At 44.7% G+C, this 27,431-nt stretch overlaps 1 protein-coding gene and 1 pseudogene across 2 annotated transcripts; both read right to left on the bottom strand.

Annotated features, from left to right (window-relative positions):
* Window positions 1-1,343: 1,343 nt before the first annotated feature.
* On the bottom strand, window positions 1,344-19,919 carry PPIL1 (peptidylprolyl isomerase like 1). The gene is made up of 4 exons (XM_021684692.1): window positions 19,616-19,919; window positions 17,629-17,783; window positions 3,098-3,166; window positions 1,344-2,531 (listed from the first exon to the last, which is right to left on the bottom strand). The coding sequence occupies exons 1-4, from the start codon at window positions 19,669-19,671 to the stop codon at window positions 2,311-2,313; spliced, it is 501 nt and encodes a 166-aa protein (XP_021540367.1). The 5' UTR covers window positions 19,672-19,919; the 3' UTR covers window positions 1,344-2,310.
* On the bottom strand, window positions 4,668-5,183 carry LOC110575683 (annotated as a pseudogene). The gene has a single exon (XR_002480034.2). The product of XR_002480034.2 is annotated as a 40S ribosomal protein S18-like (transcript).
* Window positions 19,920-27,431: the final 7,512 nt, after the last annotated feature.

The raw sequence follows: 27,431 nt of genomic DNA, 5'->3' as shown, positions 1-27,431 counted from the left end.
GAAATGCAGAATCTCTGGCCAGATGCTGAATCCTGATCTGCTTCCTAGCAGGCTCCCCCAGTGATTCTTGTGTGTGGTCAAGTACACCAAGAGTACTGTACTCAGGTCCTTCTTTCCTTCTCAAGGTAGTGATAGTATGTTTCCACCACCCCCATGACCTGGGTGAAAATGGGTATTTTCAGGATTGTAACTCTGAGAGATAAGTGGATGGGGATCTTATTCTTTGCTCCTAGAGGTGGATCCAATTATGTCTGCCCAGTCTAGGCCAAAAGAAGTTTCTATTTCCCCAGAGTCTAGAACAGTACTTCGCCCAACACCACCACTGAAGTTATAAAGCCATTTACATAGTTTGTTGTTGGGTTTTGCTTTTTTGTTGTGAGAGAAAAGAAAGAGAGGAATGGAAAGAGAGGCTGAACCTGGGGAATGCTTGGGGAATAGAACTTTTTGGCCATTCCATAAAGTAAATCATCATTTCCAAAATTCATGGACTGATAAAGAGAAACACTAAAGCTACAATCCACTCTTCAATTAAGGAGCTATCAATTTAAGGAAGGTACAGTACGTACTGCCTCTGGGTCCAGAACAACAGGACGGTAGATTTCCTGCAAGTTCAAGGCATGCTTTAGGTCTCCCAGCACATCCACCTGGCTCCTCTACAAGTGATTCTCCCTCACTCAGAACTGCCAATCGACATCATTTAGATTCTTTCTTTGGTACTGCCTTTTTATTTATTTATTTATTAAATTTTTAAAAAGATTTTATTTATTTGAGAGGGAGAGAGAGAGAGAGAGAAGAGAGGGAGAGAGAGAGAGAGTGAGCGCACACGGGCAGAGGGAGGGGCAGAGGGAGAAGCAGGCTCCCCGCTGAACGAGGAGCCCGATGTGGGACTTGATCCCAGGACCCTGAGATCATGACCTGAGCTGAAGGCAGACGCTTAACTGACTGAGCCACCCAGACGCCCCTGGTACTGTCTTTTTAAAGTCAGACCTGCTCTTGAATAGAAGTCCACTGGAGATGCACAAACCTAAAATGTGAAATCTTGAAGCTGAGCCCTGCAACACTACTTGAGAGGGTTTACAGGTTAAAATGACTGTTAAAACTTCATGTAGGGGGCACCTGGGTGGCTCAGTCGTTAAGCGTCTGCCTTCGGCTCAGGTCATAATCCCAGGGTCCTGGGATCGAGCCCCACATCGGGCTTCCTGCTCGGCAGAGAGCCTGCTTCTCCCTCTCCCACTTCCCTTGCTTGTGTTCCCTCTCTCGCTGTCTCTCTCTGTCAAATAAATTTAAAAAAATCTTTAATAAAACTTCATGTAGTATTTAAAATCAGACCACAGCAGCAATGTCAACCATCAGTGGCATTTTATTTGGGAAGTTTCTATGTATTACATAGATGTTCCTTTCTCTTTACCCCATTAAAAAAAAAAAAAAAAATCAGAAAGACTTAAAAAACATATAAAATCTCGTAACTAGTTTCTCTAGTCTTAGGTTAAAAAAACTTAAGTGGTGCCTCTCCTTTATGACAATACTGCTTTTTCAGGAGAATTCATAGTCTGTCTTTATGGCTCACTACAGATTTCTACTCCTTCCTGGGGAAAAAATGGTCAATATTTCTGCTTCCTTTTAATAAATTCCTTTCCTGATTATTACACATTATCATTCCCCACTTGACACCTTCTTAGAAACTTGATTGCTGGATGCATTTTTCATTTGGCAAAAATTCAATGTGGCTTTGCGTGGGATGTCTAAGTGTCAGAAACAGCAGTGTTGATGTTCTGATTTTGAGAGGGAAAATATATATAGAGATGCATACATTCCCGGAAGAACAAATGTAGGAGACTGAAATAGGGTGTGCACAGAGTTAAGAAGGCTGATAGACACTACTTGGTTTTGAATTCTGTGGCTGTCAGCCACTGAAGACTGCGGTGTAGGCCAGAATATAAATCTCTGCAGGAAGAAGTTTGGTCAGGCTCTATGGAATGACAGAGTCGGCTTCATTTTGTTCCAAGTGTATCAGCACAGACACACACCAGGAGGGGCAGTATGCTCACTTGCAATGAGCGGTTCCCCGTGAATGATCATTTACGAGCATTTCTGCAAACACTCTGTCAACCTAGGCACCGGGGGAAGAGAAAAGAAGCATCCTCTTAAAATATACTTCCATCTCTAACTCACCCAAGCCCCCAGGTCTCCTGAGTTTTGTGACTTGCAAGGCCAAAATGGAGTTTAAGTACGTGTCCTTCTAGGTCATCTGGAAGCTGGTTCACTGGGGCCATCTCCGAAGATCTGGGTGAGCGCAGGGCAGCAGCAAGCCTACCCAGAAGGGTACGCCTTAATGATCTTCACATCGTCCACAGGGCGGTCCTGGGGGTTTGTTTCCACCATTCCTACTCGATTCACCATTCCTATACCCTGGCACACTCGGCCAAAAATGGTATGCTTGCCGTCGAGCCACTGGGTGGGGGCTAGGGTCACGAAAAACTGGCTGCCGTTGGTGTCTGGCCCCGCATTGGCCATGGCGAGAATTCCAGCCCCTAGTGGGAAAAATGAAGAAAGAGTACAAATAACCCCCAAAGCTCCAGCTGGGTGCGTCTTCCACCATCCCAGACTTTATTCTGGCCTCCATCATCAACCATGTAACCCAAACACTCTTCCCCCTTGCCCCCCACCAAGGGCAGGCTCCCTGCCTTTACACAAAGGCCGTCACCGCCCTACCCCAACAACCGCCTTCCTACTCTTCGCCTACTCCCCAGCTTCTCTATCCATGATGATCCCCACTAACCGCTGGACCGCGTTCCCGACGCCTTGCAAAATCCCAGCAAGGTCTCTCGGCTTCTTTGAGGAAGCTTTCGCTTTCCTATAGTTTGCAACAGCAACATTCAACAATCATAGTCTAGAACACTCAGACCAGCACTGTGAATTATGCAGGAGAGAGAGGTGTCCGTCACTCTCTCTAACCCACCAGGGCTCTTTGTGGCACCGCAGCTGGTCAGCTCCGTGGCACCCTGCCACAGCGTCAGGCATGCACCCGGAATCACAGCCAAGAGTGAGCTTTTCAAATCCACTCGCTGCCACCCGTGCTGCCAGATTATATACTTACCCGTGAATTTCAGGTCTGGATGAAGTTCATCCTCAAACTGCTTGCCATAGATAGATGCACCACCCCGACCTGCCAGATTAGAAGACGAGAGACCAGTGTATCAGTCCCATGCTCTACTCACAGCAAGAATTATGGCTCAGGGTCAAAAGATTTTTTGGAGTTCAGGAAAGGAAAAAGCAGTGAGCACGCCTAGCCCCCTGCTAAGCATATCGCAACTACAGAGCCCAGCAGCAGAATGAAGCACTGACACAGCACATTCAAATCACTGGTTTCATTCAGGTAAGATGTTTCTTTTCAAAATAACACTAAAAGTGTTTTTCCCTGGGTATTAAAGTAATACACGTTCACTGTCAAATATGCAGAAAGCATAGAACATTCTCAAAAGAACATTAAAGTCCCCTAGAATCTAACCATCTACAGATAACTACCATTTTTAATTTGATATATTAAGAGATTTCTTAATTTTTAACTTTTTAAGGAGTATTTTAGACAAGAGTGCCCCAAGCCTTAACCCTGTGCCCATCATAGACATTGCTAACCAATCGGCATTCCTCCCTGCTGAGCTTCGATCTGTATCCTACCAACTCGGAACTCCAAGCAGCCATTTTTAATGGATTAGAGATGGCACAAGAATTAAAACCTATTTGCTGTCCTTGACGGCACTGAAGGAAAATAACATTCATGTTGGTCAAAAATACCCAGTTTAAGGAGAAGAGAGATGGTGAAAAGTGGCAATGTGGCAGAAAGGAATAATATTATAGCAGGCAGAGTCCACTGACAGGAGAGGTAGTATATCAAAGGCTATTATAAAGAAACATGGGATTAGGAATGATCTGCTAGCAACATCACCACCACATGCTATTTATACTATGTCCACAAGAGTGTGGTACTCTGCACCCAGGTTCTGTTCTTAGAGGAAAATGATATAATAAATATAGTTTTCCCAGTGGAAAAAAATGTCCTAATAGGAGGCAACTCTCCTAATCAATTATTTAGTAAAATAAATATGACTTGTTGAACTACTTTGGTTTCTCCAAGATGACAAAACAGCCTGGAACAAAGTGAAAATTGCATTTATCAGCTTACTCTGCTTGCCTGGCAGCCAGAAAACAGCCCAGACACAGGGAGCTAGCCTCCTCCTACAGCCTGCTATGAAAGTAGGACGTTAAAGCACCACGTCCCCCTCTCCCCCAGGCCCTCCCAGGTGAAAATCCCTTGCATCAACTTTTAGGACGTTCCACCAAAGAGAGCCTGTCACAGCCCCTGGTTCTGGAAGAAGACACTTCTTTTTTTTTTTTAAAGACTGACCCTGGGATAGATAATGACCTGAGCCAAAGGCAGACGCTTAACCAACTGAGCGACCCAGGAGCCCCTGGAAGAAAACACTTCGAAGGGGTGCCAGGATGGCTCAGTTGGAAGAAAACACTTCTCATGCAAAGAGGAATGGGTGTGAATCCTAACAGACTCAGAGAAATCTCCCGCTTGGCCAAGCTACCTATCCTTCTGGAAAAGTACCCAGCTACCGAACCTTTTAAAAATTCATTCCCAAAATTCCAACCTGCCAGCATACTTTTTTTTTTTTTTTAGGTGTATAAACTATTTTATTAACAGACAAGGCCTACAGATGTATTTCTTCTTGGACACACCCACGGTGTGGCCACAGCGCCCTGGGGTCTTGGTGTGCTGGCCTCGGACACGAAGTCCCCAGAAGTGGCGCAGCCCTCTGTGGGCCCTAATCTTCTTCAGTCTCTCCAGGTCTTCACGAAGTTTGTTGTCCAGACCACTGGCCAAGACCTGGCTGTACTTTCCATCCTTCACGTCCTTTGTCTGTTCAAAAACCAGTCTGGGATCTTATACTGGTGAGGATTCTCATAATGGTGATCACACGTTCCACCTCATCCTCAGTGAGCTCTCCGGTCCTTCTGGCGAGATCGATGTCTGCTCTCCTCCACACCACATGAGCATATCTTCGCCCCACACCCTTAACTGCAGTGATGGCAAAGGCTATTTTCCGCCGCCCATCGATACTGGTGTTGAGTACTCGCAAAATGTGCTGGAACTTCTCAGGGATCACTAGAGACATGGCGGCGGCGTGTAGGCCTCCTGTGGAAGAGCTGCCAGCATACTTTTAAACAGCAATTATGTGACCAATACATTCTCTCTGACTAGGGAGTCAAGGTTCCTGCCTGAGGTTGGGGGTGGAGGGGATGGTGAGTGGGAGTGCTAGGGCTGAAAATGAAGAGAAGGCTGAGGGGGCAAAGCGTGGTCAAGCCCTAAGTCTGGGGCTTGGGTGAGCGAGTGGAGGATGAAGTTCAGTAGTGGCTGTCCATCGCAGGCTGAGCCTTGGAAGTGTGACCCTGCAAGCTGGGGGCTGCCAGGATGAAACCTCAGGGCCCCTGTCCTCTAGGAACTAAAAGCCGTCACGTAAGCGGCACCGCAAACAAGAAGGCTAAGGGATGAGCCAGTCAAGAGTCAGAGATGAAGCCAGGGGTTTTCAGTCATCAAATGATGAGAGGGAAGAGCACAGAGGCCCCTCTGTACTCACTAGGCAAAGGTGGACCAGCTGCAACTAGTCTGGGGTCTCTACAGCACCATTTCTACATAATATGTTACAGTTTCAGAACCTAATTCAACCCAGTAGGGTTTGCAACAAAATGTCAGAAAGACAAATCATTCCAATCAAAACATTCCTTTGGGCATGTGGAACAGGGGAGAGACAGGAGGGGACAGCAGTGATCAAAGAGTTTGCTGGTGCAGAGCGGGCTACACAGATGCCAACAATCACATACAAAGCCGACCATCTGGGAGGTTCGTAGTCAAAACTTTGCTGTGCGGGCAGGTGCAACAGGAGCCAGGCACTGGTCTGGTTTCTGAACTCTGTACCCGGAAAGTTCTTTTACTCTTCTGTCCTGTTTTTAACATTCAGTCTACGTACTTAGTGTTTCACACATACAAAAGAGACAAAGAACGTGACGAACAACTGCACCTTCCCCTCAGGAAACAGGGTGACTAATCCAGTCCAAGACCCCGTGTCCGCACCCCGTGCACTCCGCGCCCCCCTCCCCCCTCCCCTCAGCTAACAATGGTGTCAAAGATTCACATTTTGCCCTCGGGGAACCACTATGGTGACCAGGAGTTTGTCACTTCCATGCATTTTCCTTTCTACCACCTGTGTGTGCATCCCTAAAAAATGTATTGTTGCTCTGCATGTTTTTAGGGTTATGTAAATGCTATTATACTCCTTGGATTCTTCTGCAATGAGCTTCTCTGTGTAAGTGATATTTATGCATTTGGTTCCATGCAGCTCTCTGCAGCATTCATTCCACCACACAATTATAACACCAATCTTCTCTTTTCTCATGCTGATGGGATATTTAGGATCCTTTCTGTATGTCTTTGCTTTTACAAACCACGCTGCAGTAACCATTCTCGTACTGTCTCCCAGACACACGCGCAGACGTTCAGGGGCTACACCTCATGGCAGACAGGCAGGATCACAGTTTGAGTATTTCCCCATTACCACATGTCCACGAATATCTTGCCAGAAGTGGCCCCAATGTGCACCCCTATCCACAGTGCTCACTCTTACTGCTCTAGGTCCTCCAGCCAGACTTTGTAACATTTGTCAGGCCGAGAGGTGTCAGATTGCTTGTGTCTTAACCTGCATTTCCTTGAAGGTGTGCAGAGTTTCATGTTTACTGGTTCTTTACCCTTCCTCGTCTGGCAACAGCCACTTACCTACTGAGTGGTTTGACATTTATATATATATAAATGTTATATTATTAGGATTCGTATTCTGGATACTAGTCCTTGATCAGTGAATGCTTTTGCAAATACTTTCTTCCAGTGGACTTTTTTTTCACTCTTTTTGGGGTCTTACGCACAGAATTTTTTGCAGCTGAAATTCCTTCATCTTTTTATGATCTGTGCTTCTGCTCTTTAAAAAAAAAAAATCTTCCCTTATCCCCCATTCTCCTCTGATGTCTCTTCTTCCTGCTCATTGCCTGTAGAAACCTCACAATGAACTGGAGTGGCCCCTAAGACATGCAGAGTGGTTTCTCACACAAAGATTACCATACTTAGTGCTACTTATCCCCACCACTCCCATGCCACAGCTCATGGGATCATGGCTTAATATCCAGTCCCAAAGAGGCCACAGGTGGGCCAATGACCCATCAGGAGACCCAGGTGAAAGCTCCGCCTGGGGCACCCGACACCAGAAGGCCACTGACCAAACCAATCAAAAACCTCTCTTCTGGCAAGAGAGCATCTAACTGCAGGTTAGCTGTCCTCTGAGCACTTCTTTTTTTTTTTTTTTTTTTAAAGATTTTATTTATTTATTTGACAGAGAGAGAGAGAGCGAGAGCAGGAACACAAGCAGGGGGAGTGGGAGAGGGAGAAGCAGGCTTCCCGCCGAACAGGGAGCCCAATGTGGGACTCCATCCCAGGACCCTGGGATCATGACCTGAGCCGAAGGCAGACGCTTAACGACTGAGCCACCCAGGTGCCCCCTTCTGAGCACTTCTAACCCCTTCTCTAACCCCTTCTCCATGGCCTGCCTCAACTTCAGAGACAAGGAAGGCAAGTACTGACCAGTTCCTTTTGCAGCTAGGGGTGGTCAGATGACCCACTTCTGACTTACTGATACAAACAGAAGCCTGCTGAGTAGAGTTTCTGGGAAAACTACAGCTTTCCTGATAAAGAGGGACAAACACACTCCTGCTGTCTTTCACCCTCAGCTCTTTCCCTGTCTTCCTCCTTTGAAAGCAGAGGTGATGTCAGGAGCAGCAGCAGCCATCTTGCAACCATAAGACAAGTTTGAGATCAAAGGCCAACACACTAACAGTGGTGGAATGGAAGGACATAGTAAGCCTGGGTCCCTGACAGCTCTGGGGGGCAGCTGAACCAAGGCCTACAACTGCTTACCTTCAGACATTTTGTTACGTGAGAAAAACAAAAGCTCTCTTCCTTCTGTTACTTGTAGCCAAAAGCATCCCAAATTGATACAATCCATTCCTAACAGAGTCTTCTGCTAGGAGGAACTAATTGGCAGAGCTGCTGTGGGATTACCAGGGCAAATGCCAGATACCCGATCTACCGTGGGAAAGCTACGTTTCTCCAAGAAGCTCTGCATGTCCGTCTTAGGAGTGCTCTCTTCCTCACTTGCCTCTGGGGCCAGAGAGATCCAGATTTCCGTCCCAACTCCACCACTTACTGGCTGTGTGGCCTTAAGCAAGATACTTATCCTCTCCAAGCCTCAGTTTCCTTGTCGGAAAAGTAGGAATAGCAGTAGTACTTGCCTCACAGGCTTGTTAGGAGATAAAGGGAGCTCAGCATCACTGATAATACTGCGTTGGCTTCATATTTTCCACTACATGGTTTCCGTGCACTCAGATAACCAGGGCACTTTCCGGGAAAGGGAACTGTAGGCAGTTATCAGTTCATCCTGGGGGCTGGCCTGCCCTGATTTACGGCAGTTCCTCTGTGGGCAAACCTCCATCACTCCCTCTCTGCTCCGTGCTCCGTGAGTGTAACCCTGCTTCTTATTTCACTGACAAAAAGGCAGAGTTCTGACCTCCACAGGCTCTCACCACGGAATCCACTTCCCTTCCTACATGTCCTCCGATTTGCTGTCCTTCTTCCCTTATTGATACATTGTATGAATATCCTGCTCATTGGACTATCCCACCACTACAATCCCATCACCTTTAAGGAACTTTGCAACTATAACTCCTCCCGGTCCTGTATCAAGTTTTCTTTCTAGTGGATCATTCCTATCAGCATTAAAAAAAAAAAAGTGGTATTAATATTTCCTGTCTTAAAAAATAAACACAAAGCTCCATCTCCAAGTATCCCCTTATGTCTCTGCATCCCTTCACAGAAAAACTCCTCAAAAAAAGCTGTCAGCACTTGGTGTCTTGGTTTCCTCTCCTGCCTCTGAACGTTCCCTCTCCATTCAGACTTTTACCCTCAGCACTCCACTGACCTGGCTCTCGTCAAGGTCATGAGTGACCACCAAGTCATTAAATCCAACGGTCAATCCTCGGGCCTCACCTTGCCTGCTCCATGAGCAGGATCTGACAGCTGACATCATCGCTCTTGAGATCCTGCCTTACTGGTGGCTCCTTTTCTCTACTGAATCCTTTCCCTCGGCCCCCTCTCCTTTCACAGATCAGACCTGCACTGACGTCTGAAGACCTCTCCTTCCAACCCCTGCTCCCTTGCCCCTTTAACTTTCACAGGTGTTATCCCAATCAGTGTCCTGAATGTCTAACTCTGTCTTTGCATCTGCTTCCCAGAGGACCAGAACCAATACAAAAAAACTCTGGCTTTGACAACAACGAAAGCTTCCAATTGGTCTCCTTGCTTCCAGCCTGGTCTCCTTTCCACGCCAGTTGATTCTGCACATGGAAGCCAGGGGGATCCTTTTAAAACAAGCCTTATCATGGCAGTCCTCTGCTCAAAATCCTCCAGTGACATTTCATTACACTTAGGACAATATCCAAAGTCTTCACGACAACTTATGAGACTCCATGACCCGGTGCTCTGCTACCCTCAAAGTCATCTCCTACCATTCTTCCCCTCACTCACCCACTCCAGCCACACTGGTCTGTGCTGTTTCTTGCCAAGCACACTCTGGTCTAAGGCCTCTGATTGCTATTCCCCCCTGGAGTGTCCTTGCCCATGACACTCTCAGCCTCACTACTTCACTTTATTCAGAGCTCTGCTCAAATGCCACCTTATCAGAGAGGTCTTCCCTAATCACACTATCCAAAATAGCACCTTCCTCACTCTCTATCCCAGGGGTTCTCAACTGAGGGTGACTTTGCCCCTTAGGGACACTGGATAATGTGTGGAGACATTTTTAGTTGTCACACTGAGGGGTTCTACTGGCATCCAGCACGGCGAGGTCAGGGACGCAGCTAAACATCCTACAATGCATAGACAGCCCTCTACAGCAAAGAATTATCCAGCCCAGAATGTCAATAGTGCCAAGGTTGAGAACCCCTGCTTATACAGTATTTTTTCCGCATCATTTGTCCTGACCTGACAGTATATCACGTACTTAGTTGTTAACTGTCTCACCCACTAGAATGTGAGCTTCACAAGGGCTTTCTTCTTCACTATTCTACCTCCCCAGCTCTTAGAACAATGCCTGGAATATGGCAGGAGTCCAAAAGACATTTGTTAGATAAGTTAACAACCAAAATAAATAATAAATGGCATCTTTTTAAGATCCTATTTTGTGTCAAGCCTGTAGTCACCATTTTACAAACATCAGCTCATTTACTACTCACAACAACTCCATGAGGTGCATACAACCAAACCACACTCCGCATTTATAGCTAAGAAGGCTCACGTAACTCGTCTACATTTAATAAGTGTTTGTGTGAAGCTAAGATTCAACCCCAAGCCCACCAGGCTCTACAACCTGGGCTGTTCACCCCATGCTAAGTGACCTTGCCATATACTACCGCTGAATTAAATTTCCTCACGTATTTCTCTTATCCCAGACTCAAGAAACTCTGGAACCCAAAATGGTTCCAGAATGATGTTAGATCAAACCTAAACTCCTGTCTGGGCGTCTTCATAAACTGGTCTGATCTCAGGCACCGTGCTATCTCTAACTACTCTGTGCACTCTGTCCCTAATTGTCCCCTTAACTGTCCCCTAAACATGCAGTTCAGGGACCTTAGAAATCACACCATAGACATTTGTCCTGGACACGGAGAGGTGGCTAGATTATGTCACAGAGCCGGTCCAGCATGTGAGACACGACATGTGGGGTGCTGGGCTCTCTTTCACCCTTGACAGGTCTCTGTCACTTATGCCTCTGCTCTGTACTCTTTCTTCTTCCTAAATCTAAAATGCCCTTCCCTGTCCTCCCAAGAGTTATTCCAATCTCTGTTATATACGTGATCCAGAGTGTACAATCGTACACTTGCATATTATATTATTACTCTCTAGTTATTTCTTATTAGAACTATCTTGTCTTCCTGGCAGAGAAGGGAGCGCTGCAAGGAAAAGAAAATGCCTTGGCTTCTAATGCTTAAGTCTCTTCACGGGACTTAGAATAGCACAGGATACCCAGCAGACTCTTAGCAAATATTCATCAAATGAATAAAATTAACAATGAGCTTGCTGTTCAACATGTTAAATCTCAGGTGTTCCTGGGGCTACCAAGAGGAGACGTGAAGTCAGAGGGAGGGTGATGCACAGCATAATCAGCACGTAATTAATCACTGCAATCACGCCAGCTGGTGAGCACTGAGAGGTTAAGTACAGAGCATGAAGAGCAAAAGGAAAGGCTTGACAGGATGCCACATCTTACAGGGAGGAGAGAAAGGGAAGAAGTTAGTAGAAGCAGATAAAAAGAGATTCCAACAGCTAAGGAAAAAGCCGGCATATAGTTATTACAAGAAGAGAAATTTAAGAGGGAAAATACTTTAAAATCCAGCAGGAAGTCAAAGATATTCGAATTGAGAAAACACCTGGCAAAGGTGTGTATAAGAAAAAACCATGGAAAGAACCGTCGCAGAGTAGCCAGACTGAGGGACAGCTGGGGACAGAAACAGTACACTGGCTTGCTGATGAGCCCAGGACGCCTCATGCTGCTCATCTGAGATGTATGGCAAAAAACGTGTTACCTAATCAGGGAGCAGTTCACATCAGTGACCCAGAAGGGCCTAACTCTTGTCTACCTTCTACCACAGACCTGCCGGCTCAATCATTCACTGTACTTGAGGCTGGATGCAATTACTTGGAAATCTTCCGAGTGATTCAATTTCATTAAAATTGCTTCATGGAAATGTGACATTATGAAGGATTGCAAACCGATTATAGAAATATAGGGAAGCTCTGACATGAGCAACTCAGATCGGAGTCACTTCCAATTCTTGTACACTCATCATGGACTCTCTCAGCTCAGCTATTAGTCAGCCTGTAGTCACCATTTTACAAATATCAGCTCATTTACTACTCATGTGAGGGTCTTAGGTGTTATGAATTAAAATTTTATCTCACAACAAGAGAGAGGAAGAAGACAGGAAAGAAGTACATCAAAGTGTTTACAGGACACTTTCAGATAAAGAAATGGATTGAAGGGGCGCCTGGGTGGCTCAGTCAGTTAAGAGTTAAGACTCTTGATTTCTGGGCGCCTGGGTGGCTCAGTTGGTTAAGCGACTGCCTTCGGCTCAGGTCATGATCCCGGAGTCCTGGGATCGAGTCCCACATCGGGCTCCCGGCTCAGCGGGGAGCCTGCTTCTCCCTCTGACCCTCTCCCCTCTCATGCTGTTTCTCTCTCTCTCTCTCGCTAATTAATTAATTAATAGACTCTTGATTTCTGCTCACATCATGATCTCAGCGTCCTGGGATCCAGCCCCATGGGCTCTGTGATCAGCATGGGGTCTGCTTCTCTCCCTCTCTCTCTGCCCCTCCCTACCCCAAGTGCGAACACTCTCTCTCTCTCCCTCTCTAAAATAAATAAATCTTAAAAAAAGTGGAGTGAAGCAGGATTGGCCCCTGCCTCCCCTAATACCCGATGAAACACACACACAAAATTCCATTTGTTTCCAAGCCCCAAATTCACCAGCATCAACCAAATAAAAAGGAAACAAACTTATCACAAAAATTCTGAAAAGAGTCACCAAGGAAAGAAATGAGCGATTCTTCTGCCTGCACTCTCTAAAAGTAGTAATCAGGAAAGAAGAAATGTAACCCAGAGGATTCTTACAAATACCCTCCAATTCTAAGAAGCCAATAGAAGGGTGGGCGGGCTAGCAACCCTGAAAAAGTTAAGAGAAGCCCCTAATGGCAGAAGCCTGTGCATACCAGAGGCGCTTGCGAGCAACATGGCAGGCCACCAGCACCTGGCACCTTGGGAGGAGGGGGGGAGCACTGGGCCATGATGGGGTTCAGGACAAACTACCCCAAAATATGGTGCTTTGGCATACTGAATTTCAAGTTGAAGGAATTTGAGAAACATCAGGTACAAGAAGGACATTCTGGGCCGCCTGGGTGGCTCAGTCGGTTGGGCGTCTGCCTTCGGCTCGGGCCATGATCCCAGGGTCCTGGGGTCGAGCCCCGCATCGGGCTCCCTGCTCAGCGGGAGGCCTGCTTCTCCCTCTCCCACTCCCCCCGCTCGTGTTCCCTCTCTCGCTGTGTCTCTGTCAAATAAAGAAATAAAATCTTTTTTAAAAAAAAGGACATTCTGACCTTCCCCTGAAGTAGGTCCTAAGACCCTCACGTGAGAGGGGCCGTCCCTATACCTGCAGGAAAAGAACATCTCATCTCTAAGACAGAAGGACCCCCAGAGGAATCTGAAAGAACAGGCCTTGCTGTTTTCCCCAGTTTACGACATTTAGCTCAGACCCCCTTCGTCCTATCACATTTTCCCACAAATTTCCACTGTTCGTCAAACCTAGCACAAAAACACTCAGGTATAACCTATTCTTCAGGTCTTCATTTTTTTTATCAAGGCCGTGGTGTCATCAAAACTTACAGCAAACAGGGGTGCCTGGATAGCTCAGTCGATTAAGTATCTGCCTTCGGCCTGGGTCATGATCCCAGGGTCCCGGGATTGAGTCCCGGCATCGGGCTCCCTGCTCAGCAGGGAGTCTGCTTCTCCCTCTCCTTCTGTCCCTCCCCCACTGCTTGTGCTCTTTCTCTCTCTCACAAATAAATTCTTAAAAAAAAAAAAAAAACTTACAGCAAACAAATTTGTATTCTTTTCTCTCATCAATCTGTCTTGTTATAGAGACCCAGCTATGAATGAAAAAGGGTAGGAGAATCTTTTGCCTCCACTACAGCTATTCTCAGGGGACTCCTGGGTTGGGGGAGAGGGATACCACTGACTGGTGGAGGGGACCCATGGGCAGGACTTTAACAGAGGCTGGGAAAACAGAACAGAGGCTAGTCCTCCCATGAGGTGCACTCTATATTAGCTCTCCTACCACCTCATCAGGCTGGAATAAAATGAAGAGAAAGCAACCTAGCATCTGGACTGGGGAGAACAACTGGTCCCACAAGGGTGGGGACAATGACAAAGAGAATCCACTTATACCATATCTGAGCAAATAAAAGGTACGGACAGCATCAGTGCTGACAGTAGGCATGGGTGAGATGAAAAGATATGGCACAGGAACTGTGCAAGCATATTACCACAACTGGAAGGAGAAAAAGAAAGCGTGTAAGACAAACAAAAACAAAACAAAACAAAACAACACCTCAGGAACTCAGTCTGGGAGAAAAACACAGTCCAAGAAGGGCTTCTCTGCAGCTGTCTCAAGCTAGAGATGCTTCAACAAAAATAAGAATCCAATATAACAAGAGCTCAAAGACAAGATAACAAATCAACAGAATAAGGTGAAAAGATTGCAGACTAAGGAAACAGATTGAGAGCCCCATGACACCAATACGGAGCTAATGAATCAATTAGAGCAGTAAAGAACAGAACAGACATGACTAAAAGTTGAATAACGCACAGAGTAAAGGTCTGACATTATCTCAGTGGATGCGGGGAAAAAATAGAAAAACATCATCTCACACACTCAAAAGAAATGTAATAGATATGGAAGGCAGAGGTCATGAAACAAGAGAATAACTAGTTTCCTGAAATAGAAAATCAGAGCAAGTAACAGAGAAAATATTCAAAAATACAAATCAAAACATTTTCCCCTGAGCTGAAGGAAGGAGTAAATCTGGCCTCAGTATTTCCCAAAGCCACGCTTAAAACCAGAAGGCAACAGAGCAGAACTGGCTAAACCGATCTGAGGGGATGAGTGTGGCCCAAGAACAGTAGACCCAATCATGGTCTTTTTCAAATTCTCAAACATGATTGAGTTACAAAATATAACACCCCCTAGCCCTTGCAATACAAACCATTCAATAGGAAAGTCTGCCCTCCAACACCTGGGAACAGAAAAGTCTAGTGGTGGGCACTGAACCCTCCGAAATGCAGAACCCATACTGTAGCTGAGGGAATCAAGCACAGAGTAGAAAATGTACTCTGACAAGGAAAAATTAAACTAATGACAAAAACTGAGAGTGAGGGAGGGAGTATAGGTGTGAGGTAATAGAAGATACATGGATATATGGGGCGCCTGGGTGGCTCAGTTGGTTGGGCGACTGCCTTCGGCTCAGGTCATGATCCTGGAGTCCCGGGATCGAGTCCCGCATCGGGCTCCCTGCTCGGCGGGGAGTCTGCTTCTCCCTCTCCCACTCCCCGTTTGTGTTCCCTCTCTCGCTGTGTCTTTCTCTGTCAAATAAATAAAAAAAATCTTTAAAAAAAAAAAAAAAAAAAAAAAAAAAAGAAGATACATGGATATATGGATATATCTACGTATATCTATATACCTATCCCTGGTTCACGGTACTCATGGTACAGAGCTCCTAAAACTCTTGTAATTTCCTAAGTGATAAGAACACTAGAAGAATCTGTTGTTCTAATATTTGGTCTTTTTTTTTTTTTTTTTAAGATTTTATTTATTTACTTGACAGAGAGAGAGAGACAGCGAGAGAGGGAACACAAGCAGGGGAAATGGGAGAGGGAGAAGCAGGCTCCCCGCTGAGCAGGGAGACCAATGCGGGGCTCGATTCCAGGACCCTGGGATCATGACCTGAGCCGAAGGCAGACGCTTAACCAACTGAGCCACCCAGGCGCCCCTAATATTTGGTCTTTGACCTGTCCTTGAAACAGGGCTTCTAAAACCTTTTTAAATTCCTAAGTGATAAGAACACTAGGAGCATCTTTTGTTTTAAGGAGACAGGTGGGGTCCTGAATGGCTCCTGGATGAGGACTGGTCACCAGAAAGACCAAGCCATGATTAAAAGCTTGGAATTTTCAGTCCCCACCAGGTCCCCCATTCCCCACCCCTGCTTCTCCAGAGAGAGGAGAGGAGCTGGAAATGGAGGTAATGATTGATCATGCCTACATGAAGAAGCCTGCTCAAAATCCCAAGAGTACAAGATTCAGAGAGCTTCCAGGTGGGCAAACACATCCCTTCCAGGAAGATGATGCACCCAAATCCACAGGGACAGAAGCTCCTGCCCTCAGGACCCTCACAAACCTTACCTTATTCATCTCTTCATCTGATTGTTCATCTGTATCCTTTACCATATCCCTTAGTAAACTGGTAAACTGTTTCCACGAGTTCTGTGAGCTGCTCTGGCAAATTAAGGGGGGGGGGTTATTGGAACATCTGATAACCTAGGCTTGGGACTGAAGTGGGGCAGGGGGCAATCTTGTGGGACTGGGCCTTAACCTGTGGGATCTGATGCTATCTCTAGTTAGATGATGTTGGAACTGACTTAAATAGTAAGACACTCACTTGGTGTCACAGAATTGCTTGTGGGGGGTAAACCTCCATACATTTGGTGACCAGGAGGGTCAGAAGCAAAGTGATCTGTGTGAGTAGTAAAGGTGACATGCAGGAGAAAAACACAGAAGGGAAGATCTAGGTTTTTCCCAACACAGAAGGCAGGCAAAATGGAGTTTTTCCTAAACAATAGGAATGGGTAGAAATTTAAGTACTAATTGCCTCACCTTACATAGCAGGAAATCAATTTTTTGGTTATATATATAAAATTAAAATTTTTTTTGTTTTAAAAAAATAGCATGCATGACACAGCCTATTCTCTTAAAATTATTTCCATTTAGCTAGTTATCCATTCGTCCATCTATCCATCCATCCTTTTGAATAGCTATCTGAAAAGAAAAATGTCTAGAATAATGGCCACCAACAGTTAACATTAGTCGTTTCTAAGAAGTGGGAATGTTGCAGGGATAATTAATCACTAATAGTGGTTAGAAATCTTTAGGAAGTATACTCATGAGCATTCTTTTTTGTAGTTTCTTATATATACTGTATTTTTAAAAAAGATTTTATTTATTTATTTTGAGAGAGAGAGTGCTCAAGCAGGGGGAGGGGCAGAGGGAGACAGAGAATCTCAAGCAGACTCCACGCAGAACGCACAGCTCACACAAGGCTCAATCTCATGACCCGGAGATCATGACCTGAGTCGAAATCAAGTCTACCGACTGAGCCACCCAGGCGCCCCTATACTGTACTTTTTACATGTGTCCACACACATTAAAGAAATTGAATGCCTCTGGTCATAAAGGATAAACAGAGAACTGAGAATGACAAAGAAGAACAGGACTAAGAAAAAAGACAGCCACAGAGGATATCAAACTTATTTAAAGGCAAAAAAGCAGGAGCAGGAATCAGAGAGAAGATGCAGACCAAGAAGCAAGGGGTTTTGAAACTAACGTTAGCATCCACCGATTTCACTAATAAATCCCAGCTAAATGACAGTAACTCCCAAATTTGTACCTCCATCCCAGACCTTTCCATGAACTCCACACTCGTATCCCTTTACTTATTCAACACCTCTAATTGAAGATCTGACAAGTATTTCAAATGGAATGTGTCCAAAACCAAAACCAAATTCTTGATTTTTCCCCTCTACACATGTTCCTCTGTCAGCCTTCCCTATTTTGCTGAATTCAGCCAAGGTCGGCTTAACTATACCTGTCCCTGTTGGGTCACCTCCCTGGATCATGAAGTCTTTGATGATCCTGTGGAATTTGGTGCCATTGTAGTAACCTCGACGTGCCAACTCAGCAAAATTTTTACAGGTCTTCGGAGCATGCTTCCAGTATAACTCCAGCACAATGATCCCCATGCTGCAGGGGGAGAGGACAGTAGAGCTCCAGTCAAGAACAAGGTCGCAGCAGCAGGAATATTATGGGATTGATCCAGCACTCTTTATTTTCAAGCTTACATTAAGTCATGAAATTGTAATACACATCAGATTTCATGCTCGGCCAAGGAAAACATCACAATCACAATGTAAATAACATAAACACAGATACTTTCTTTGAGTAAAACACACAGGAGCTTCTGGTACTTCTTTTAAACAAAATAATTGTGGACGACTAAAAATTCGAATGAGCTTTATATATTAAAAAAAAAAAAAATCACCGATCGTGGGAGACCCATATAACCAACCCTTAAATTAGGAAAAAAATTGCAGTTAATTTGATTTTTTTTTAAAGGAGGACATTAACATATCAGGAATCTGTACTTATTTATACATGCCTGAGTTTCTGGGTGGGGGTAGAAACTGGATAAATGGGAAGCAGGAAGGCTTTCAATGAGTATCTTTTTTTAAACTTTTGTATTTTTGAACCTTGTAAATATATTACCTATTTGTAAAAATTTTAATGGAAAAAAAAAGTACACTTTGTGTGTATTTAGCAGGGGCACAACAAATGCAAAACCTGATTACTTCAAATCTCTATACTACCAAATGGGATGAGCACTTTTCCCCCTGAAATACAGCTAAGGAAAAGGAAAAGGTAAAATACAGACAGGTGCCTTCCCCTCCACTCCATCACTCACCTAGATTTTAAGCTCCAAGAATATGAAAATTGAGGCAACTCTGTATAGCCTGGATACCCAGTGCCAAGTACAGTGTAAGCATTCTATAAATAAATAAATATATATATATATCTCATATGTCCTAGAACATAGCTTTCTAAAAGCCTTTCTACCAGCAATTCATCCTTCACACTACTAACTTTCAACAGGGATTAACACCTACTCTGTGCAAGGCACGGTTCTAGGTGCTTTTCCCCTCATGGAGCTTATATTCTGGTGCATATTTTTTAAATACAGGGAATATTTTTGGAATGGCAGTCAGGAAATACCTATACAATTGTGAAATCTGCACACCTGTTAACAGCAATTTCAACTTTAAAGTGTTCTATAGCAAAACTTACAAATGTGCCTAAGGATACAGTATGTGTAAGGGTATTTATCCCAGTATTTGTCATAACAAAAAACAAGAGGCAATTTAAATGTCCCTTACTAGATATATGGGTTTGGTCAAATCATTTAATTCGTAAATTCTGTCATTTCCCCCGCTAAAATGGGAGAGAAAGTGGAATAACACCTACATGATTTGAGTTGCTAAGTGGCTAAAACTAAATGAGATGCTGTACGTCAGGCGCATGGCACTAGCTGATTGGTGCTCAATGATACCGCTCTTTGATGGTGGGGAAATGCGGTTCTTCCGGTGCCTTCCTAGTAATTCGTTTATACAACTAACTACTTACAACTTTAGTAGTTACAGACCTGCCCCTTTCACTACACTGCAAGGTCCCAAATGCAAGGCAGTGTGTCTTATGCACCTCTATCCTGATTCCAGACCCGACGTCGCCTTCTTGTAGAATCAACACATGCTTGTCGAATGAATAGATGAATGAACCACGGGGTGCGAGGAGGGCAACTGGGCAGCTGTCGCTGAGGTTTCAGGGCGAGCCGGTGCGGAGCGCGGACGCGGACCGTGGCGGTCCCCATTCAGCCCCCAGGCGGCCCCCAAGGCCGCCGCTGCACGCTTCCCCACGAGGAGGCCGTGCTCCCGGGGGAGCGCACCGGGAACCCAGCCCCGCGGCAAAGCCCGGGCTCCGCGTCGCCTCCGCCAGCCCAGCCCTAGAGGCCCGACCCCTCTCACCTGGTCTCCAGGTATACGTTGGGCGGCTGCCAGGAGTCTGGGGGGATCGCCGCCATAGCGCAGCCGACCGAACGCGGCAGCAAAGCTACTTCCGGTGTCGGTTCGTGGGGACCCTCCGCTGCTGCGCACACTTCCGGTCTTCGTCGTTCAACCTTTGCGATGCCAAGATCTTGGGGGGCAGAGACAAGGAAGAAGAAGAATCTCCCTTCCAAGGCCGAGAAACCGGGACGCGAGGCGAGAACAAGCTGGCTGCAAGGACGGAGAAAAGTGCAAGCTCCATTGTAGAGGTGGTCTCCAGGTGAAGAGACCGCGACACTCTCCGGACGCTCTGATTGGTTCGCTTAGGCGTGGAAGGCGGGAACAACCAGCAAATCTGCACTCCGATTGGAGTTAATATCCTAACTTTCAGTTGGGATAATTTCCTAGTTCCACAAAAGGGCAAGGACCTGAAAGGGAATGGAAATGAGTTGCCAGTCTCTGACCTTTGTAAGGCCCTGTACAATTTACGTAGCACTACACTTTATTCTTGTCTACTCCACAAAGCAACCCTGTAAAGTAGATATTATTGTTCCCACTGTTCAGTTGTGAAAACTGAGACCCAGCAGTGAAATGACTTGTTCATTTGTCCATAGTCATACAGCAAACCCGAGCCTCCAGACTCCACAGAGTCTGGGAGAGAGGAAGGAGAAGGGCCAGGAAGAAAATGAGAAGGAAAGAGAGCTAAAGGAGAATGAAGATCAAAGAGATGAGGGCTAAAGCAGGGCTCAGAGTGACTGGCTGGGATAGGATGGGATAGAAGGTTGTTAGGAGGGTTTGCTCAGGGCTAAAGAGACACAGAGTCCCTGCGAAGTTTAGAGGGAGGACGAGAAGGAAATGGGGTAAGTAATCATATATTATAGATGCTTTGCACACTGGTTAATAACGATGGCTAAATGAATTCTTACTTTATATCAGGCATCGAGTTAAGCACTATTATGTACTTTCACACTGTTAAAATCAAACACAAATGGAGACCAGACTTGAAAATTTCCTGAGCAGGCAAACCAGTTTAGTCCTATAAGCAAATCTTAATTCAGCTTGTTCTGTAAAATAAGCAAAACTTAATTTGGGCCACTTCTTGTTAATGCCTCTGAAAATCAAAAAGGAAACTTAAAGTGTTCTCAAAATGGATGTGAAGTAACTACTTGTGACCCATCCCTATCACTAGGAAAACTCTAATAATCTAACTGATCTGAAGAGTAAAAAGCCACTGCCTCCTCACAATATGAACTGCTCCATGGCAATATACCTCTGAACCTCTCATCCCACGTTCAGTTTGAGTGGTTCCAGTTTGCAAACTATTTTTTGTACATGATTAACTTTTGCTAATTACTATTTCGGTCATGCAGTGGTTTTACTTCTGCTATTTCTGACCTTTTGACAACACTTAATCTTCAAAACCTCACGAGGTAGATATCACTATTCCCTTTTTCCTTTAAGGAAACTGAACCTTACAAAGCTTAAGTAACTTGCTCAAAGTACCCCAGCCGTGAGCCTCCATGTTTAACCACAGTTCAACCCTAGTTCCCTTAGTTGTCAGGTAGGAATAAGGGTATACAATGTTATAAAGATCAAATTAGACAGTGAGCAAGCCGGGCCTCCTCCATCTCTGTGCCCTTCTCGCAGAGTACTGAGAATAGGGTGTTCAGGTTTGTTGAATGACTAATGGGCAGAAAATTGACATTTTAAACTGACGAGTGCTGTGTAATGTAAGCTATAATAAATCTTACACCTTCTGCAGTCTCGTGTTCATGTCCTCTTTGTGACCCTTGAGCTGGACAGGAAAGTGGGATCATCATTGGTCCATTCTGTCCTTTGTTATTTGAGTTGCCTTTCTCTGGACCTTATGTAGTTCCTTACTGTATATTTTGGGAGGCTTAGGGCACAGTGAGGATGCATTGGGATTTTACACAAGAATAAGTCAGTGTCTTGCTGTCTCATTCCAAAATCCTTCCTCAAGAGAGTCAGTATTTGTTAGCCTTTTTGCCCCCAAGAGAACATTGGGTGACTACAGGGAAGAATTGACAAAGATTTCTTTTCTGAGTTATAACTAATAGTCCACATTAAATTACTCAGAGTAGCTTATATTTACTTCATCTATTTTGTTAAGCTTAATGTGTCTTCTGAATAAATGTCCTTTATTAAAAACAAAATTACAAACTTTTACAGAAACATCATTTTTTGGGCTAGAGAACTGAAGATCATCCTCTTTCTCTCTGCTCCATATAAGTGATACATCATCAAGACCTGTCAATTCTTTTTTCCCAAGATAACCCAAATTGTATCCCTTCCTTCCTCTTCCCACTGCTGTTTCAGACCTTTAACATCAGGATTATTTTAGAAGCCCCCTTGTAGGGTTCCCTACCTTTTGGCTTTTCCCCACTAACCCATCCTACACACACAGCAGCAGCAGCAAAGCTTTCCTCCCGAGATATAGTATGTCACTTCTTTGCCACAAAATGTTAAATGGTTTCCCTTTGCCTATTAAAATAAAGTCCCAAACATTTGGCCTAGGCTTGAAGGCCCTTGGTCATTGGCCCCTCAGTGACTTCCCTAGCCTGATTTCCTGCTATTTCATCCATGTCTTAAATGTGCCGTGAGCATTCCCACTTCGAGGCCTTTGCTCAGGCCGTTCCTTTCTTTGCAATGCTTCCCAAACCTCACCCGAGCCTTTGTCCCAATCCTTTAGGAAACCTCTCTATTCTTCCTGTCTCTAAGTAGACTTTCTCCCTTCTTGGTTTTTAATCCTGTGCCACCTTTCGTTGTTGTCACTTAGTCTCTCCCCTCCAAGTAGATTTTTAAAGGCCCATGTTTGGGACCATGTCCTAGTTCAGTTCAGCATCCCCCCCCCCCCCTGCCTGTTTCAGACCAGAACATGGACGGGGGAGCCTCCAGTGGCTGGGCAGGGCTAAGGCACCAGCCCACAAACAAGCCATTCTGTGGTACAGAGTGCTAGTCCCTGGAAACCTTCTCAAGGGTTTTTCTAAATAGAAGCCAAGACTAAAGAAATGAGTATGTTCACCCATCATTTCCCTCCCTATCCTCTCCCCCAAACAGTTACTCCTCCTATGCCCCCAGTCACTGTGGTCCTAGTCACCAGACACATCTTTGACTCCTCACCCTCTCTCAGCTACAATCCCACACACATTACAGATTTCCAAGCACTTTCACACTCATGGTCTCTTCCCTGTCTCCCATCGGCCAGGTTTTAGAGCGGAGGGCTCCGAGTGACCAACAGGAGGAAATGATCAGCTCCAAGGCCCACCAGGATTTAATATGGGCTGAAATCCAAGCCTTTCCCCTGCCTTCCTCTCCTGAGACTTTCTATTACCTTGCAGCCTTTCTGATTTGTTATTACCTGGGAAATCTTCCTTGACTTGATTCTTGTTCTTCCATTCCTTTTACCTAGACCATCAAAGTTGTTTTTCCCTTGAACTTTCCAAAGTTAATTTTTCTTCTTCCAATCTAGCCTTTGTCCATCCCACCAGATTTATATGGCCATAATAGAATTCTGATCATGTCACAACCCTGCTCAAAAACCTTCAGTGGCTCCCCACTGCCCTCAGATCAAAGTCTTAGCATTCAAGTTCTTCCTGCCTATGCCAAACTGATCTTTAAACATTGTTTCTTCTTCCATAAGTAGCTTTGGCCTCACTCAGATTAACATTCTAGGTTCTCCAAATGTGCTCATATCTTCCCTCCTCTGAATCTTCATATTCCCATGTCTTATGCCTGAAATGTCCATTCTCAGTCTCCGATGTCTGAATCCTTACAGCCACTTCCAAGATCACTTTCTCCCTAAATCTTTTCCTGGAGCACCTACCAGCCACTAGGCATTGAGGAAAATAAAGACAGGTCACAGACATTGTGCCAGGCCTCAAAGCAACTCACATCCTACAAGAGACAGACAAATACAGCTACAAGAGAGTGGAATGAGAGTTGTAATAAAGAAGCACATGGTACTTCCTGACTTCTGTTTGTTGTTCCAGAGCTGGTTTTGGGTAGTCAGAAATTTCCCTGGGAGTGATAACCTGAGCTGAGATCTGGAAAATGGTGGTTAGCCAGAAGCCAGGAGAGATTTCTCCTCTTTGTAGATCTGGAACATTATAGAGAGCTTGGGAAGCCAGAGAGTGTTTCTTGGGCCATCCTGGAGCTGAGTGTGAGGGGATCATAGAGGATCTTAGAACTTGATTCTGAGGGCAATAGGGACATGTGAGGGGCGCCTGGGTGGCTCAGTTGTTGAGCAGCTGCCTTCAGCTCAGGTCATGATCTCAGGGTCCTGGGATTGAGCCCCGCATCGGGCTCCCTGCTCGGCGGCAAACCTGTTTCTCCCTCTCCCACTCCCCCTGTTTGTGTTTCCTCTCTCACTGTCTCTCTCTCTGTCAAATAAATAAATAAAATCTTTTAAAAAGAAAAATAAAAATAGGGACATATGAAGTGACAAAATTAGATTTTGTACGTTGGAAGTGTCACTCAGGCTGTGGTATGGAGACTGGCAGGAGAGGCCAGGAAGAAATGGGCTTTCTAGGGCCTGTGGACTCCCTGGAGTACTTTTTTTTTTTTTTAAGATTTTATTTATTTGAGGGGTGCCTGGGTGGCTCAGTCGTTAAGTGTCTGCCTTTGGCTCAGGTCATGATCCCAGGGTCCTGGGATCAAGCCCCGCATCAGGCTCCCTGCTCCGCAGGAAGCCTGCTTCTCCCTCTCCCACTCCCCCTGCTTGTGTTCCCTCTCTCGCTGTCTCTCTCTGACAAATAAATAAATAAAATCTTAAAAAAAATTTTTTTTTTATTTGAGAGAAGGGGAAAGCATGAGCAGTGGGGGGGGGGACAAAGGGAGTGGGAGATGCAGACTCCCTGCTGAGCAAGGAGCCTGATGTGGGGCTCCATCCCAGGACCCTAAGATCATGACCTGAGCTGAGGGCTCAACCGACTGAGCCACCCAGGCACCCCCAGAGTACTTTTTTTAAGTAAAAATTTAAATTCTGAATAGATTCAGAAAAGTGGACAGATCCTATGTGTAACAGTTCAATTAATTATTATGAAGTAAACCCACCACTAAATCAAGAAATGTTTCCGGGGCGCCTGGGTGGCTCAGTTCGTTAAGCGACTGCCTTGGGCTCAGGTCATGATCCTGGAGTCCCGGGATCGAGTCCCGCATCGGGCTCCCTGCTCAGCGGGGAGTCTGCTTCTCCCTCTGACCTTCCTCCTTCTCATGCTCTCTGTCTCTCATTCTCTCTCTCTCAAATAAATAAATAAAATCTTTAAAAAAAAAAAAAAAAAGGGCGCCTGGGTGGCTCAGATGGTTAAGCGTCTGCCTTCGGCTCAGGTCATGATCCCAGGGTCCTGGGATCGAGTCCCGCATCGGGCTCTCTGCTCCTTGGGAGCCTCCTTCTCCCTCTGCCTCTCTCTCTCTGTCTCTCATGAATAAATAAATAAAATCTTTAAAAAAAAAATAAAAAAAAAATAAAAAAAATAAAGAAATGTTTCCAACTCCAGAGAAGCTCCCCCTACCAATCAGTACCCCTTCCCCCACAAAGGTAACCGCTTTATGACTTCTAAATCCATAGATTGTTTTTCTCTGTTTTTGAAATTTACACAAATGAAGTCATGAAGTATTTTTTGGGTGTCTGGCTTCTTTTGCTTAACATTATGTTTGCAAGATATATCCATGTTGTTATATTGCAGTGGCTGTGTAGCATTCTGTTGCATGAATATACTACATGTCTTATACATTCTAACCTTTCTTTTCTTTTTCTTTCTTTTTTTTTTTTTAAGTAGGCTCCATGTCCAGCATGGAGCCCAATGCAGGGCCTGAACTCATGACCCTGAGATCAAGACCTGAGCTGAGATCAAGAGTCCGATACTCAACTGACTAAGCCACTCACATGCCCCTATACATTCTATTCTTAATGGGCATTTGGAATGTTTCCAGATTGTGTCTATGACAAATAGTGCTGCTATGAATACTTTTGTATGTATCTTGGTGCACTGTATATGAATTTTTTGGAGTATATGCATAGAAGTAGAATTGCTGGGCCATAGGTTATATGTATATTATAATTTAATAGCTAACCAGACTGTTTTCCTAAATTGCTGTAGCAATTTACATCCCCACCAGCAGTGTGTGAGTTGCTGTTGCTCTACTTCCTCATCAACACTTACTTAGTGTTGCTAGTCTTTTCCATTGAAGCAAGATCTCATAGTCATTTCCCTAACAACTAATGATTAGTGAAGTTGAACACTTTTTTACATGTGTATTTGCCATTTAGGTATCCTCTTTTGTGGTATTATCTTTTTGTGTTCAAATCTTCTGCTCATTCTTCTATTTGGCTGTCCAGGTGTCTTTTTCTTATTGGTAGAGTTCTTTATGTATCCTAGACACAAGCTCTTTGTTGGTTTCTTTCATTCTATAGGTTGTCTTTTTGGTTCTCTTAATTGTGTCTTTTAGTGATCAGAGGTGGTTTCTAATTTTAATGTGGTCCACTGTATCTTATCTCTTATAGAACATCTCAATTCTGACTAGCCACATTTAAGTACTCAACAGTCACTTGCATGGCCATGGTATTGAACAGAGCTGCTCTAAAGTTTTATGGTTTTGTTTTTCTCATGTAGAGCTATAATACACATAGAATTTATTTTGGTGTATGGTGTGAGATTGGAGTGAAGTTTCATTTTTTCCTATATGGATATACAACTGACCAAAAACTATTTATTTATTTATTTATTTATTTATTTATTTATTTATTTATCAGAACTATTTATTGGAAGCTTTATCCTTTCCTCACTCCTCTGTTGTACCTCCCTGTCATAAAGCAAGTGTCTATATATGTGTGGTTCTCATTTTGGTCTCTCTATTCTGCTTGATTAGTTTGCTTATCCCTGCATCAGTATCACACTGCCTTTGTAGTTAGCTTTATTAGTCTGAACCCAGTATATTTTGATGGCAGATCTCTAATAGAAAGCATTTAGGATCTTGGCACTAAAGACAGGGCAAGATAAGGAGCTGGGGTTCAAATTGTGACTGCACCACTCTTGTGTAATCTTGAGCAAGTTAACCTTTCCATAAACCTCAGCTTGGTTGGTATGAGGATAAATGTGGGGCATCAGGGAGGAAGAATTTCCTCTGCACTTCAAGGTTCTTCAGCTGGACAAAGAATCAAATTGACCTGCAACAGATTAATAGGAGAAAATCAAATTTAGTTTCATATATGCAGGGAATACACACACACACACAATTCCAAACACAGCCAACATGAGGCTTATATGAGACAACCTGAGCTGAGGACAGGGGCAAGGGTCTGGGGATACAAAGAAGAGAAAGGCTCCCTTCTATTAGCAGGAAGGTGAGATGTTTGAAAAACAAAAATTGCCCTGTAAGTTTCTTAGGTAAAGAGGAATCTGTGTTAATAGCTCTCTTCCTGGTACAGGCAGGCAGTTGAGGGGGAGGTAGAGAGCTTTTCCTAAAACTGCTGGGTTTTGATGGCTTTTAGTTCAAGATAATCATCATGCCAAAGTGCCCCATCTTGGGGTGGCCTGCCCTTGGCCCGTATAGGAACTATTTATATGATAGGGTTGTTGAATTGGTTTCACGAATATAAAGGTATTGGTAATGTCTGGCACAGTAAGCTTCAATAAATATTCATGAGTGAGCTGTGTGTTCATTTGAGTGATTGCTTGTCTTACTTTTAGACGAGCTCCCGGAGGCTTTAAGGGCAAGCCCTCCATTACCTATCCCTCCCCCTCCCATCCCTTAATGCCTAACACGCTGCCCGCCACGT

The sequence above is a fragment of the Neomonachus schauinslandi genome, chromosome 8 (assembly GCF_002201575.2).
Source record: "Neomonachus schauinslandi chromosome 8, ASM220157v2, whole genome shotgun sequence".
NCBI classification, from domain to species: domain Eukaryota; kingdom Metazoa; phylum Chordata; class Mammalia; order Carnivora; family Phocidae; genus Neomonachus; species Neomonachus schauinslandi.
The sequence above is the reverse complement of the archived record's forward strand: the minus strand, read 5'-3'. Positions and strand labels throughout refer to the sequence as shown.